Here is a 17,500-nt window from a genome sequence, read left to right as displayed (position 1 = left end):
AACGAGATACAATATAGTTAATTTGGTGTCTTAACGAGCTTCAAGAGAGCGTATACCGATGTAATTAAGGTAGAGTCTCAGGGTGAATTTGATGCCATTGTGGATGCTGTTTTTGTGTGAGTTAAGTGAGTCTGTTCTGTTCTTGTATCTCCTTTTACGAGAAAAAATTAACTTACGATATTTTTGAGAATTTGGTCATAAGATTTCGATTCTTAAAATACCTTACGTTAAAAGTTTCTTCTGTTTGAGGGTGTGAGAACGTATCTAACTGGCTGACTTTGACACAAAGATGGCGTCTGAACTACACTGCGACTTTCCAGTAGTTAGTTACGTTCTCTAGTCAACAGGTAAGGTAGAGTCTCATTGCTTTTTGGGGTCCATTTTAGGAAGTTATGTGTCGTACGTGTGTTTGGTTCATATATAAGGTATATTTGTTACTCCGCTGTGATGTGTGTACTCTCTCTCTCTCTCTCTCTCTCTCTCATCCGTATGTCCACACACCACCTAGGGACCTTGATGATCTTCAGGTAGGTGAACTGAGGCGGCCAGGTAGCCACTCTCATTACGGGGCCTCACCTGGAAGAAGTTGGTCACCGTGAAACTATGGCGGCAATATTTCTACCCTTTTTTGGACTTGATAAACACACACACACACGCACACGCACACACCGCCAGACGAACGCAGTCTCATGAATGATGTGTCTGCACTGGCGTTCTTCATGGTTTGAATCGAAGAACCAGTGTCAGCCAGGGATAGTATCAGCCAGGTGTGTGAGGGATGTGTGTCAGCTGAGAGTATTAGGCAGTTGTGTTAGCCGAGTGTCAGCCGAAAATATCAGCCGGTTGTCAGTTCAGCACGTAACCTTTCTCCAGTGTCAGGAGACTAAACCTTCACTAGCAACACCACTCGACTAGACGATAATGTAATTACCTACACTAAGGTACTGTCGGGGAGGAGGACTTGTCAAGGTTGAGGCTGGTAGTGGTAGTACCTGGTCGTAGTAACTGGTCGTCTTGGTAGCAGCGTGGGTCTTGTACAGGTCAGGTAATAGAGTTACCGCCAGAGGAAGGTGGAACTATTTCTCCTTCAGGAAGGTCTTGCCTGAGGCGAGTCTCCGTGTGTTGGTAAATAAGAGTTTCTATGCGTCTACCTACCTGTGTGTGTCTGTCTCTTTCCGTCTATCTATCTTTCTCTGTTTATCTTTCCGTCTATCTATCTATCTATCTATCTATCTATCTATCTATCTATCTACTTGTATTGTTTATCTTATAACTTTATTTATTTTTCTATCTTCTCATATAACTATCACGTAACATCTAGAGTACAATTGCTCTCCTTCATCACGTTGTTACTGAGAGGTCAACATCCATTTCCCCTCGTTAGTGTAGGTGAGGGAGGAGAGGAGGAGGGAGGGGGTGACCTTGTGTATGTAAACCCGTAATGGGCCAGGTTGTATGGTCTACATATTCAGCCTCGAGTACATATTCACCCTTGAGTACATATTCACTCTTGAGTACATATTCAGGGTAATTTTGTCACCATTATGGATGATCTGTGTGTGTGTGTGTGTGTGTGTGTGTGTGTGTGTGTGTGTGGTGAGACAGAAACCAACATTACGTCTGCTAAATGATGGTGTGTTATCCTCACCTCACACACCTCTCACGTCTTCCACAATGACTCACTGCCACTACCACCATCAACCACCACTACCTACAACCAACTACTACCACCCACTACCACCAAGACAGAGTAAGACAGTGTGACCCCATTAAGAAAGGTCATAGGTTAAACACATATCTTTTTTCACCTGGACGATTTAGGTATATCAGATACTGGGGATCACCTGGAGATTAGCCACCCTAGTTTATTACACCTGAAGATTATTTACTGTAAGGCTAACATAACATAACAAACATGACATAGCATAACATAACATGACATAACATAACATGACATAACATAATTCGTAATCTTCGCGTGATCTGAAACTCTTATTTTCTTTATTCTGATTCGTAGATGGGAAAACGGAGAAAGGGAAGAGGGAGGAGAAGGAGGAGGAGGAGGAGGAGGAATTGGTAGAGAAAGAATGAAAGAGAGGGGTAGAATGGGAGAGGAGGAGGAGGAAGAGGAAAGGAAGAAGAAGAGGGTAAGGAGGGAGAAGGAGAAAGAGGAGAGTAGGAATAGTACTTCTCTCCCTACTTCCTTCCTTCTTCTCTCTACTTCTCTCCTTCCCTCCTTTTCCTTCTTTCTTCCTTTCCTTTCTTCTCCCCTTCTATTCTCCTCTTTCTTCAATTCTCTCCTTTCTTGTTCTTCGTCTCTCCTTTCATTCTACTTTTTAACTTTAGTCTTCTCATAATCCCTACTTCTCTCTTCTCTTCTTCGTTCCCTTCCTCCTTCCTTCATCATCATCTTACCAACATTCATTCCGTTGTTTATACCCGTGTCCAGCAATAATGTACCGTGTCCACTTCTCCCATTGTCTTAAAAGTAGAGTCGTAAACGGGAAAGGCTTTATGGAAACGGGGAATATCAGGTTTAAAATTGAATACAGAAACAAAAAAAAAAGTATAAACGTCGTAAGAAATGTATAAACTCAGTAGATGCTCTTTTGTTTATTTACGTGATGACGATTTTTGACTATGGTGAGAATAAACGAATAACCTGATAAAGTGTTAGATGTCATAAAACTGTTGGGTATAGTGTGATTACTTTTGTTGTGATCGACGCCATCTTTGATTTTTACGTCATTATTTTACCCTTAAGAAAATTATCTTTTATTTTGTGGTAAATTAAGAAGCATTACCTCAAAATTCTTCTCCACCTTTGTTTATTTATGTCGTCGTTCTCAAACATCTGTCGTCCTAGATCGTGTTGTAGCAGCACCCACCTTCAGGAAAAGTTCCATTAACCGCGTAACACACCCTTAGGCTCAGGGGTTCCCATCCTCACCTGCAGTCCTCAATATCCTGCCGTAGTAAACACGTTCAGGAGGACTTACCACTCTCTCTCTCTCGGGTAATAAGCCGGAGGACCTCAGTGACCGGGCAGAGTAACCACACCTTCCGGAGGAGTTCCCATGCTCACTCGTAGTAACCCGGAGGTGCTCAATGGGCCGGGGTTGTTCATTCAGATGCAGGGGCCGTGCGTGGATATCGCCTGGCAGCGCTGCACTTCTTATCAATGTCGACCAGCGGGAGGAACAAGTGGCAGGGGGTCCCGTCTGGTCTCCCCCTCAGGCAACTTGGCTACGGCCGTGGGAAGCTGGCTGGCGGGGTCTCTCTCTCTCGTAACTTGTTGTCTTCACAGTTACCTTCTTGGATCCTGTTAAGGGAGAGGAGGCGGGGGGTGAGGGAGGAGGGGGAGGGAGACGGAAGGTGGTGAGGGAGGGAGACGGAAGGTGCGGGAGGGAGGAGGGGGAGGGAGATGGAAGGTGAGGGAGGAGGGGAGAGGGGACGGAAGGTGGTGAGGGAGGAGGAGAAAAGACGGAAGATGTGGGATGGGCGGAGAATACAGTAATTAGGAGGACGAAAATGGGAGAGACAAGAGAAGGAATACGAAGAGAAAGATGGAGAGAAAGAGGAGAAGAGGAGTAAGGGTGACAGAGAGAGAGAGAGAAAGTTAGGTTTGAAGCCTGTGTACAGCGTGGCATCTTTTTTGTACTTAATTATGTGTTAAGAGGAGGAGGAGGAGGAAAAATTCTTTGATGTTGCGAACGAGTGTCTCATATGTGTCTCGTGTGTGTCTCTGATGTGTCTCTCATGTGTCCGCTGTATTATGAGTGTTAGTGTGTTGATGTTGCATTACATTTTCACTCTATTGACGGAGGTACAGGGAGAGTGCTTTGAGGAGGATGTGTATTGTGCTTTCAGAGTGTGTTATTGATGTGGAGGGAGATAGGGAGGGATGGAAGGAGGGAGGGATGGAAGGAGGGAGGGAGGGTATCTACATGTTATTTTTGTTATGCAGGAAGGTTACTGTACGACGATGCTTGTGTGCCCTAAAGAAACGGATGTGTCTTCCTCATGACTGTGTGAAATATCCATCAACCACACACACACACACACACACACACACACACACACACACACACACACACACACACACAAAGCCATCCCACCCACCCAACCACCAGTTGCCTCTGGTCATCATCTCCGACACCCACTCACCACCCAGCGTCCCCTGCAGGCCTTCCCTCCCTCCCTCCCTCCCTTCCTCCCTCCCTCCAACCCCAGCACCCAGCATCCCCCCTCGTCACCCCCTCACCCCCCAGTACACCCCCTTACTCCCTCCCAGGCCACACAAAGCCCACGGTACAAGTGGCAGCATTAATATTCATATCGTTACCGGAGGCTGGGAACTTACACCTCTGCTCGGAACTCCTCAGGGTTCCTCTGGCTTACCGACTCCTGTTTTTTTCTCTCTCTCTCTCTCTCTCTCTCTCTCTCTCTCTCTCTCTCTCGTTGGAAAACTTGTCGTCAATGAACCCGTCGGTGGAGTTACCTTAAATGTCACTGGTCTTCGTCCCTGCTGCTGCTGCTGGAGAACTGGTCTTGGGTGACGGTAATTACCTTCGATCAACTTCCGGTCTTAAATTGTTACTAAGCCGCAAGGAGCTACGAGGAACGACTTCTCCCTCCCCGATACTCCCTCCCTCCTTTCCTCCTCCCTCCCCCTCCCTCCCCTCTCCCTCCTCCTCCTCCTCCTTCTTCTTCACCGCCCACCTCTTTTTTATGCACCGAGAGGACCTGTCTTTTCTCGGGCTTGTACGCTGTGGTCCCTGTTTTTCTTGTGGTTACGAAGGTCCTGTGGTCTTCAGTCATCGTATGCGTTGAGGTCTTTCCTATTTTGTATCGAGGTCCCATTGCCTCCCCCAATCATTAAGGTTCCTGTCCACGAATTACACTATTTGATAATTCATATATTGATAATTATTCTATCTGGTAATAATTTAGTGGATAATTTTTGGTTTATTGAAAAATTTGGTTTGGTTAGGTTAGGTTAGGTAATACGATAATTCTATAATTACTAAAAATTTCCCCTCCCCCGAAAAAGCTCTCGTCTTGAACCACTCACCGTCAGTTAGCATCAAGTCTTGGCGTATAAAAAGTTGTACTTGGAAAAGATTCTTCAAAAACCAGTCTTAGATCCTAACCAAGACTCCGGTAGGCTGCCACGCGCTACTCTGAAACCCGGTCTTAGAGAACCTTCCCGTCTCCCTCTCTCCCCTCTCTTCCTGTCTCCCTCACCTCTCCTCCCCTCTCACTCCGTCTCTCCCCTCTCTCTCACCTCTCACTCGCTTTCCCCTTCCTCAAAACCTGCTTCAGAATTTCCGATGACATTCCCTCATGCGTTAGAACTCTTTCGCACCTGCAGATGGTGACTAAAACCCCGGATGGTCATAAAAAAACCCAGAACCTAATGATTAGAACCCTTTAAGGATCCCCCGTTTAATAGAACTCATAGAACCTCCAGGTGTTTAGTGAACGTCTTAAGGGGTTTCTAAAAAGTTTCATCTATTGGAACTTTCAGAACTTTTTACTCTCAGAACTCCTGTCTTAGGACCGCCAGAACCCCCCTTCCCTAGTACCCCCAGAACCCTCTCCCTAGAACCCCCAAACCACATCCTAGAACCCCCCACCCCCCTGTTTAATGAACGCACGTCCCGTTTAAAGTGTATCCTACAAGGACTCTTTTGGCGTCCCGTTAAGGAGGGGAATCCCACTCACCCTACAGCTTCCTAGGACATCTCTGAAGGCATTATCATCCTAGGCCTTAAGGATCTCGACTACCGTGTTTTTCTGTATCCTTCCTTCCTTCCTTCCTTCCTTCTTTCTGTTTCTTTTTCTCTTATTAACGTCCTTCCTGTTACCCTTTTCCCTGCTGTCCGTTGAGTGGGGTGGTGGTGATGGTGGGCGGGAGGAGGATATTAGGAGGAGAAGGAGGAGTAATAGGAAGAAATAATGACAGGAGGAGGAGGAGGAGGAGGAGGAGGAGGAGGAGGAGGAGGAAGAAGAAGAAGAAGAAGAAGAGGAGGAAATCAATGTGTTTTTGTTTATTCGTAACGGATTGTCTCAGTGGGTGGGGTTGAGTGGATGAAGGTGATGGATGGCATGGATTAATGGGTAGGTGGGGGGGGGATAGGTGAGTGGAGAGTGGGTTGGTGGAGTGGGGTGGGAAGAGAGTGGATCAAAGGAGAAGCCACAAGCAAAGCGGTATCACCACTCACTCGTAACTCTGCACGGGAACCTGAGACAAATCCCAGCCCTTGGTGGTGTAAGGTGACCCTCCAACCCAAGCGGGATGCGGGCCCCTGATCATCACCCTCCCACCTACTCCTCCAAGTCTTTAACTACTACTCCAACTTTCCACCATCTCCAACAAAAAATCTTCTTATTTAATTATTATCGTCTGTGTAATATATTTTTGTTAGAATATTTATCATCATCATCGTCAGCATCATCATCATCATCATCATCATCATCATCATCATCATCATCGTCATCATCATTATTATTATTATTATTATTATTATTATTATTATTATTACTATTATTATTATTATTATTATTATTATTACTTGTCGTCTACTCAGTTTACCATCTATCTCTATGGGTCATATTTTATTATCTTTTAGGCCTACACTGGCGGTAGACCTATTACACCTCTGCCTAGGTCCAAATGACCCTACCCCGCCCTGGCCCTAACAATGAACAGGTGTGAAGGGTCGTAATTACAGGTATACCCGCAGCGGTGTCCTTCCTCCCCCCCCCACCCCCACCATCCCCTGTCCTCCCCCTTCTACCCTCCCATTACTCATCTTTCCCTTTTTTCCTTCCCTCTTAGGCCTTTCCTTTCCCTTATTTTCTTCTGTCTCCTTACTTTCTCTTTATTCCCTCCTAAACCTTCTCCCTTCCCCCATTTTCTCCTCCCTTCCTTCCCATTTCTTCCTAAACCCCCTCCCTCCCTCCCCCTTCCCTCCTTCTCTCCCTTTGCATCTTCCTTTCTCTACATTCCCTCATATACTCCTCCCTTCCCTCCTCCCACTTCCCTCATAGACCTCCTTTCCTCCACCCCCTCCCTCTCACGCCCACCTACCTGGCGAATTGCTTCCTGACCTTATAAATTACTGAGGTGAGGAGGTGTTTAGTACCTGGGAGAGGGTGGGGAGAGGGGAGGGGGAGGGGAGGGAAGGAGGTGTGTGTGTGCCCAGTAGGGGGTGAGGTGATGGTGGTTACGAGGGTGTAAAAAGTGGAGGAAGATGGGAGGGGTGTGTGTGTGTGTGTGTGTGTGTGTGTGTGTGTGTGTGATGGGGGACCTATGTGAGAGTGGGAGGAGGGGTTAGTTAGGGAGGTGGGGAGGGAGGAGTGAGGGAAGAGTGAAGGGGTAGAGAAGAAGAGGGAAGAAGGAGCAGAGAGGGGAGAGGGAAAGGGGAGAGGGGTGAGGGGGGTACTAGGTGGGGAGGGAAGCCAAAGAGGGCAGTGGTTGGTGTCAGATTAGATACCTACTGATTACACTGATACCTGTGGTGGACCTCAGGTGTGTGTGTGGTAACGTAACCCTTTACAGTAGCTCTAGTTTACCTGTCCTTGCATTATGCCCGTGATAATAATAATAGTAATAATAATAATAATAATAATAATAATAATAATAATAATAGTAATAATAATGGTAATAATAATGATACTAATAATAATAATAGCAATAATAGTAATAATAATAGTAATAATAATAATAATAATAATAATAATAATAATAATAATAATAATAATAGTAATAATAGTAATAATAATAGTAGTAATAATAATAATAATAATAATAATAATAATAATAATCAAGGGACCCAATAATCTCCACTACACAACCTGCGCATAAAGCCAAAACAAAGACTTAACCCTATGAGACGTTATTCCCTGTTTTAGAACACTGAAATACCCCACCAGTTTCTCTTCAGTCACTCACGTAAATATAAACAAAAAGAACAATAAGAGTTGAATGTTTTTTTTGTTTTATTTTTTACGGCCGGATATGAGCCCTTGAGCCCAGGTAAACAAAGGAATATACTTGGTTATGACTTATGGAATCTCTCGGTGTTTAGGTAACTTGAGACCTGACAACTTATCGTCTCCTTATTGATAACTATATCCTGATACTTAGGTAGATCTGTCTCTTTCTCTCTCTCTCTTAGTTTCTCTCTCTTTCTCTCTCTTTCTCTGTGTACTAGAGCTAGGGAGATGCACCCTCTGGTTATCCCTTATTGAGTGCTTGGGTGACGTGAGTGGAAAGCATGAATGATCGATAACTCAGACGTCAGATTTTTACACACGAAACATTTTGAATGTGAGTCAAATGTTCCGAGACTTTGTCAACACTTGGGCTCTCATTGTGGCATTTCCTGTCCACCTTGTGAGACCCCCCCTCCCCTCCCCTCCCCTCTCTCTCTCCTGTAACACCCCTCTTTGACCCCCACTCCACCTACACTACTACCCGCCCTAACACCTCCTCCCTCCCTCTCTCCATCAACCCCTTCAGTCCGATTCAGATTTCAGATTTGTCCCCACGTAGCTCCTTCACTCTTCCCTCTTTCCTAACTCAAGTCACGCCCTCTTCCCCATCCCTCCCTCTCCCCCCCCCTAATTCACTCAGGTAACCATAATTGTACCTGTAATTTACTACACTAAGACACCTGTTGTATGGCCACCACCTGGAGATGAATGGGAGAGGTTTTCATCTGCTTATACTATACTAAGTCAATGGGAAGTTGTTCATCCATCACCACATCAGATTATTACGTCTGTGTGTTGTTATGGTGGTCATTGTAATGGTGTTGTTGTTCATTAATGGCAGGTAAATGAGACAGGTGTGTGTGTGTGTGTGTGTGTGTGTGTGTGTGTGTGTGTGTTACTCACTATAGAAAACATTGACTTATAATCCTTTGAGAATCTGAAGTCTTAAGAATGATTATGTTACGAATCATACATATATAGTCGATCATACACACACATACAGTTAATACCAGTTACTAATCATCCACTTTAATCACTGATGAATCATACATACAAGATACAGTTCCTTCCATGTGTTGATCATGCAATCATACATGCAAGTCAGGAGCCTAGCCAGAGTTTTTTTTTTACATGCAGGTGATGATTCAGATGTGGGGGCCGACTGCCTCCCACACCTGACCACACCTGTAAACTGGGGGTTGCATCACCTGTGGGTCAATGCTCCAAATGCTTCGGGTGAAAATGTCATTAGGGGTGAAATGTTCAGGACAAAATGGAAGGTAGATTTTGTTTACTTGTGATGATATGTTTCAAGATAAGATATTAAGTCGAATTAATGCTCTTGGATGAACTGTCATTGAAGAAAATAACGAAATACTACTACTACTACTACTACTACTTCTACTACTACTACTACTACTACTACTACTACTACTACTACTACTACTACTACTACTACTACTACTACTACTACTACTAATAATAATAATAATAATAATTTATAATAATATAACTTTCACACCGATCGATAACAAGTTAAACCTACCCAGTCTTCCCCCCCCCCTTTCCTTCCCGTCACCCCCTCCCCAGCCTCTCCTTCCTTCCCATCACCCCCTCACCATCACCCCCTCCCCAACATCCCCCTTTCTCCCCATCACCCCCCCTATCACCCCCTGCCCCGCCTCCCCCCCCACCCAATACACCAAACATGTTTATAATAACAAAGAAGAAAACTTAATGGGGAAACCTCACATGTGTTGATTAATCTCTAAGACAACGACGGAAGATGGCCAAGGAATTACTAATATGAGGAGGAGGGGGATAGAGAGAGGAAGAAGACGTGGAGGAGGAGGAGGAGGAGGAGGCGGTTCATCTCCGGTCATCGTCTTTGTCACGTCTACACCTGGTGAGGGAGGTCGCCTAGGGCCTCGCCTCGGGGATAACACCAGGCAGGAAGCTCTCTACCTTGTGGGTCTTCTGCCCCCTGATGACCACCACACCTCACCCACCCACCCACCCACCGCCAGGGAGACTATCTTACGTGTGTATTCCCCCTGGTCTCCCTCACTCACTCACCCACCCACTATACTCATCCACTCACGTACCGCCAGGGAGACTATCTTACGTGTCTATTCTCCCTGATGTCCCTCACCCACCCACCGCCAGGGAGAGTATGTTACGTCCCTCTTCTCCCTGATGAAGCTGTAAGGGAGGGACTAACAGGATCAGGTCTTCTTTCTAACACCTTTTTTTTTACATTATTCAAATTACGAGTAAATAAATTGACTTACGAGCCTTTGTGTATTCCGGTCCTGAACTACTGCCAGGTGTCGGTAGTTTGTCCAACAGGTGTAGTGATACCTGGTCTTACATGGGACAAGGGGTTCTTAACATCAAGTAGATTGTTAAATGGTATAAGGATTTTAACATCATGAGTTACTGATGGATAAATCTAACACTATGTAAATTAGTTGAAATAAATATCTTCATCTATCTTCAGTCATATTCTGCCAGATTAGGTAAGGTTAGCTTAGGTTATCATTAGTGTGGTTAGGTTAAGCTCAGGTTAGGTTAAACTAGCACTAATGAGGTTAATATGCAGGTGAAATAATCTGGGGCATCTAATCCTCGTATGATTCAATTACTATATTCAGAGACCGTGACGATAATTATTGTGGCAGCAGACGAGGCAACCTTCTGCTTGAGTGTCTGATATGGATGTATGATAATCTATGACCTTGTGACAACATCGTCTGGTTTGGTGATGATGAAACATAAATTCGTAGAAGTTAAAGCACAAACCAGGACATAAGGAGTAGCATATTGAACCAAACTAACAAATTTACTAATCCAGGACTCCAAAAGTAGCAGAAACTAACAAAACTAAACCAGGTCAAGTAAAATAAGTAGAAATTAATACAAAATAATGTTAAATAACAACTTAACAAACACGGAATATAGAAAAAACAATAGAGAAAAAATTATCCCCTCAAAACCGTTTAACAACCCTGAATTAACTAACACAGGACACGGAAATAAGTACTACTATATAACCCTGAACTAATAGCCTCACTTCACTCGTAAACACTGGCCACGTCGTGACCTCACAGAACCCCGGGAGTGGCTCTTAGGTTCTACTAGGACTGTCTAATGACTGAACCTCGTCCAACTCAACAGAGAGAGAGAGAGAGAGAGAGAGAGAGAGAGAGAGAGAGAGAGAGAAAGTAAGGAACTAGAGAGATTGAAAAGTAAATAAAAATATAGAAAGATAAATAAATAAATAGTTTAAAAGATAAATATAGATAAATAATACATAGATAACTAGATAGATAAGACAGTAAGACAGACATCTGCTTAAAATAATATTAATTAGCTCCAGGTAGAGAGGTGTGAGGTGATGTGTGGGGTGTGTGGGAAGTCAGGTGGTGTGGGAGATGAGGAGGTGGGAAAGTGTGTGGGGGTGTGGGTGATGGGGTGGTGTGTGGGAGGTGAGGAGGTGGGGGCCGGGGAAGTGTGTAGGGGTGTGGGAGGTGAGGGTGGGAGTAGGGGTGTGGAGGTGAGGGAGGTGGGGGGTGGGTGTAGGGGTGAGGTGAGGGAGGTGGGGGGGGTGGGTGTAGGGGTGGGAGGTGAGGGAGGGGGGTGGGTGTGTAGGGGTGTGGGAGGTGAGGGAGGTGGGGGGTGGGTGTGTAGGGGTGTGGGAGGTGAGGGAGGTGGGGGGGGTGTGTTAATGTTATAATATCTAGATGGCGTTTGTATGTTATTCCACTCGTCTAATTCCCCTCCTCTCGTCTCCATCTTCCCTACAGTGCCTCACTGCTCATCCCGCCAACATGGATTTGGAGTTTTATGGTGACAGTGACAAGTCCGCTTCAAGGATGTCCGCTAAGAAGAAGGTAAGTGTACACGGTATATTGTGTGTGTGTGTCTCTCTCTCTCTCTCTCTCTCTCTCTCTCTCTCAGGTCACCTATAACTTGTTTCTATTAGCTAATTGGCACTAATGATTTAATATTCACTTCTCACGCATTGATGGCATCTTGTTCTTGTAGGTCAGCGACATTAGTGACCTAAATTACACCTGTTGTCGTGGGGTTAATGGCGTCTGTCACGTAGTTTAGTGACGTGTGTGGATTACTTGTGTGTGTTTGACCTAAGTTTACGTCAGTGATTTTTTGTAGCCATTATAGGGTTAAACCATCGTCTTCAAAGAGTTAAGACTTTTTATTTTATTTTGGGTTTGAATCTTTTAAAAGTTATGTCATTGTTCAGTAAAGGTTTAAGCCATTGACATTAAAGGGTTAAACAATTTTTATCGCCTTTGAGATCATATAACTTAATGGGTTATAAAATCTACTGTAAAGGGTTAAATCACCTTAAATCCAACTTCCTTGTAGTCAGTAGCGTCATGTTGTTACCATTTTCCTTCAGCAGCATATAGTCTGTGACCTAACACGACCTTCTCCTCCATTTTAGGTCAAATTCTCGCTCGAACTGCCGGGTCTGGTGAAGCAGGAGCCTGTCGATCCCTCTTACGACGGCGTGCTTGACCCCTCAGCCGACCCTCACTGTGTGCCCTCGACCGCTGCCCACCCATACCAGGCCATGCAGAAGGTGCCAGACATCGCCGACCTCTCCGACCCCGAATCTTCACTAGGTGAGTGTCCCTTTAACCGAGTTTTTAAGTATATTTGGATCTCTTCAGCTTTGGGCGTTTTACTTGCTGAACGGGACAGGTAAGATCGAGCTGTTGTTATTATTAGACATGAAGAAATCAACAAATTCCTCTCCAATGAAGATAAAAGAGAGTTTTATTTGTTACGTTTGTAGTTGATATTAAAAAAATCTTTGATTTTTATATGTAAAACAGTATTTGATGCGTCATTGGGAAGGTTCCTTGAAGGTAAATAAGCTTACGAAATTATATTCAAGATTACATGAGAAACAAACCAACGAAGAATCTAAATGAGAAAGTTATTTAATGTTTAAACTTTTTTGAGTATTGTGAAAGTAACATTATTAATATCCAAAGTAAACACTCGTGACAGTACTGAAAGATCACTTACTACTCGTTATTACCGCAGCTTTGCTTATGATAAACAGTTAACGACAGTCATTTGCATATTTGATGAGGCAGGTTTTGTGTGTGGAAGTGACGTATTTCAAACCAGACTGTAATGTTTTTATTGTTGTGTTTAACTAGTCAGTGAAAATTATATCGCCACAGCAACTTGTTTACAATTTACCGAGGGAAAATGATAACAAAGTCAAAACAAATTTAAGTTCACATTTATATTATTTCTACAGCGTTTATGTTTATAAAGTTTCTCTACAATAAAATATAATAAATAGACTGATATTGTAAAAACTGTAAGATGAAAGTATTAAATAGGATGGGTTTTAAGGTGGAGACAATAGAATACTAGAGTTACCCAGCCATTGTTACTCCTGGGGAGATGGCCTTATATGGACCGTTTTCTACAGTTACCTTTTGTGGCTTTAGAGAGAACGGTTGGCGGGGTAACTAATAGATACATCGATTATTATTATTATTATTATTATCATTATTATTATTATTATTATTATTATTATTATTATTATTATTATTATTATTATTATTATTATTATTATTATTATTATTATTATTATTATTATTATTATTATTATTATTTACGTAAGCAAAAGACAGACACAGAAACTCTGGGCCGCCTGAAAATTAATTTGAGCCCTCTTGTGCACCAATAAGAATCGCAGTTACTCTCGACCCCAGCTGCTTCTCTAATTAAGTGAGGACAGCAGATCACCCAGCTGAGGGAGGTGTGTTGGATGGTGTGTGTTAATATTGTTACGCCTGGAGTGGACACAACAACGCTCCCCTCCCCTCCCTTTCCTCCCAACACTCTCCTCTTACTCTCCTCCTCGCCTTCTCCTTCCCTCCCTGTCTATACCTCCACTCTTCCTGCCATCCCTCTCCTCCCGTCATCTTTCCTCCCTCCCTATCCTCCCCTCAATCTGTTATCTTCCCTCTCTATCCCTCACTCTCCTCCCCACCTTCTCCTTCCCTCCCTCTTTACCCCTCACTCTCCTCTCATCCTTCTCCTCTCCTCTTGCGTCTTCTCCCTTCTCTCTGTCCCACCCCAATCGTCTTTGTCCCCACACCTCTCACTCCACACCCTCCCTCATCCCTCTCACCACCACCGCTACACCTCCCTCATCCCTCTCACCACCACAGCAGCTCCCTCTCACCACCACTAAAGTTTCCTCCCTCGATCTCTATACCTCTGGGACACTCGCTCTCCTAAGAGTGACCAACAGGTGGGTTATTACACTCATGGGCCCTCACACACTCAGCTGGAGGACCTCTCTACCTTGATATGGAAGAGCCAGGTATTTTTAATTAAGTCTGAACGTCCTTAAATGTCCTTTGGCCACGGTGAAGATTTGTACACGTTGTCACCTAAACTAACCTGACCTAATCTAACCTAATCTATTCTAACCTAATATAACCTAATCTAACCTGATCTAATCTAACCTAATTTAACCTAAACTAACCAAACCTTACCTAACCAAAAGCTGAATTAGGAATCTTTGAGATTATTTCTCTTCACTTATGTTAATCAGGATTTAGGAGGATTTTGTTGCTGTTTGTAGGTGTAATCGGGATTTATTTATACTAAGGGGACAGTCTGTGTGTGTGTGAGTGTGTACAGTGGGATTTTTAGTCCGATACAATATTATCCTCAAAACAAGAACACAACTCCTTATAAAAACAACACACACACACACACACACACACACACACACACACACGAGAACAACTTAGATCGTAATAATTTTCCTACACAGTATAAAGGAATCGTCTCATTGAGCTGATTGGATGAGGGAGTCGATCCTCTCTTATACCTGGAGGACGTCGCCTTGGGGGGGGGGGGATAGGATCTTATTGTACAGTGTTGAAGACTCTTATTGGAAGGTTATGCTTTGATATTTTCTCGCTCTGTCTGTTTTGTGTGTGTGTGTGTGTGTGTGTAATAATAATAATAATAATAATTAACGGGTTATTGAAAGAATTTGGCAGCCAGAAGGCTGAAAATATACAGTTACATATTTGGGGAATGGGTTTCGAATTACAAATAATATACAAGTAACATAAGTGATATAAATAAGATGTGTGTGTGTGTGTGTGTGTTTTCTTGGTTCCACTCACCTTCACCCTTCTACCTACTTCCCCTTTCCCTCCTTTGTCCATTCCTTCTCACGTCCCATTGCCCCTTCACATGTCCCTCCACCCCTCCACTACCACCTCCACCCCTCCACTACCACCTCCACCCCTCCACCAATCCCTCCACCCTTCCACCAACCCCTCCACCCCTCCACCAACCCCTCCACCCTTCCACCAACCCTCCACTACCCTCCACCTTGATCAATCTCACTCCACTGGTAGCTGTGATCCTCGGTATACAATAACAAAAACTACCACTCGCCTCATTACCCCTCCAAGGCTTGAGACAATATTGCCACCTGATAAATAAATAAATCGATGTTTTTTTGTATTTACTGAAGGTGTGTAATGCCCCGGGATACAACACAGGTGATAAATAATGCAGGTGTTTTGTAATTAGCTAAGTGTACACCTGTGATTTAGGGGAGGAGGGGGGGGGGCGGTGTAACAGGATGCTTATAGATCGAGAAAAGATCTATCTATCTATCTATCTATCTATCTATCTATCTATTTATTTATCTATATATCTATCTATCTTATAAATACCTCACTTAAGACATTACAAAACTCACTTAACCATCTCTGGAGAATTTTAATCCCAGGACGATGATAATGTAACCTTTTCATTGCTAAGTTAACCTGATTAATATAACCTGAATGTAATTGAGGTAATTTTACTCATCATTCAGTATGCTAATTGTAACCTTTTTTTTTATTACTTTTCGTCTGATTAACAAAACCTTAAGGTAATCTAGATAATTAACTTAGTATCTTCGTAGTGTTAACCGAGGTGTTTTTTTATGTATTTCCCAGGATGGAGTAGGTTTGATGGGACGCTTTCTTCTTTTGTTTTGGTCTTTTATTAATTTATAAGTGAGTTACGCCTTATTGGACGTTCGGAATGGCATTTTTTTTTACTTCTTTGGACTTTTGTTACTTTTTGTTATATTTTGTTACTTTTTTGTTATATTTTATTACTTTTTGTTATATTTTGTTATTTTTTGTTCGTTTTATGTTACTTTTTGTTATATTTTGTTACTTTTTGTTATATTTTGTTACTTTTTTGTTACTTTTGTTATATTTTGTTACTTTTTTGTTAGTAATGTTGTGTTAAATGACGACTTTTGTGTCTTGGGGTTATTGTTCGTGAATTTGTCTGTCTGTCTGTCTGTCTTTCTTTCTGTATAATTTATCTGTCTCTCGTACTGTCTGTCTGTCTTTCTGTTTCTGCCTGGGTGGAGTTATCATGGGGAGGTTATATGGGGAGAGATTAACATGGGGAGAGATTAACGTAGGGAGATTAACATGGGGAGATATTAACATGGGGGAAGATTAACACGGGGAGATTAACTTAGGGATATTAACATGGGGTGATATATCATGGGGAGAGATTAACATGGGGAGAGATTAACATGGGGAGAGATGAACATGGGGAGAGATGAACACGGGGAGATTAACATGGGGGAGATTAACATGGGGGAAGATTAACACGGGGAGATTAACTTAGGGATATTAACATGGGGTGATATATCATGGGGAAAGATTAATATGGGGAGAGATTAACGTGGGGAGAGATTAACATGGGGCGAGATGAACACGGGGAGATTAACATGGGGGAGATTAACATGGGGTGAGGTTAACTAAAATAGGTGGTTCCGCTTCACAACTCAAGCCTGAAGCCCTGCGGGAAGCTTTACTAGTCTTCAGTGATCCTCTGATTATTGGAGCCTTAAACTTTGTCGCCTCGAAGCTTAACGCCCCAGTGAAGCTTTTGTAAGTATTGAGGGACTACTTAACTTTTGACACCTCCCAGCTTAACTCCTGGCTACAAGGGACAGGTTTGGGGGCTGCAAGGAACAGGGGTGGGGGCTACAAGGAACAGGGGTGGGGCTACAAGGAACAGGGTGGGGTGGGGGCTACAAGGACAGGGTGGGGCTACAAGGAACAGGGGTGGGGGCTACAAGGAACAGGGGTGGGGGTTACAAGGGACAGGGTGGGGGCTACAAGGAACAGGGGTGGGGGCTACAAGGAACAGGGTGGGGGCTACAAGAGGTGTGGGGGCTACAAGGGACAGGTGTGGGGGGCTACAATTAACAGGTGTGGGGGACTACAAGGAACATATCCAGGTACAAGTATTGGTGCTACAAGTAGAGATACGGTTACAGGTTACAGGTAAAATTACAGGTAGAGATACACTTACAGGTGCAGGTAGGCACGCTTGAGTTTTTATTACCAAGATGAAAAAAAAAAGTCTTACCTGTCACGCTTCAAAATACATA

At 43.6% G+C, this 17,500-nt stretch overlaps 1 protein-coding gene across 1 annotated transcript in view; it reads left to right on the top strand.

Moving 5' to 3' along the window:
• The window catches only part of LOC121863628, a 45,955-nt gene that overhangs the window by 23,057 nt on the left and 5,398 nt on the right, over nucleotides 1-17,500 (top strand). The window contains exons 2-4 of the mRNA XM_042362382.1: nucleotides 11,811-11,897; nucleotides 12,476-12,656; nucleotides 12,705-12,735. Of these exons, the coding sequence (XP_042218316.1) occupies nucleotides 11,811-11,897; nucleotides 12,476-12,656; nucleotides 12,705-12,735 (299 nt within the window). The remainder of the gene's footprint in view (nucleotides 1-11,810; nucleotides 11,898-12,475; nucleotides 12,657-12,704; nucleotides 12,736-17,500) is intronic.

The sequence above is a fragment of the Homarus americanus genome, unplaced genomic scaffold (genome assembly GCF_018991925.1).
Source record: "Homarus americanus isolate GMGI-L3 unplaced genomic scaffold, GMGI_Hamer_2.0 scaffold41366, whole genome shotgun sequence".
Lineage (NCBI taxonomy): Eukaryota > Metazoa > Arthropoda > Malacostraca > Decapoda > Nephropidae > Homarus > Homarus americanus.
The sequence above is the reverse complement of the archived record's forward strand: the minus strand, read 5'-3'. Positions and strand labels throughout refer to the sequence as shown.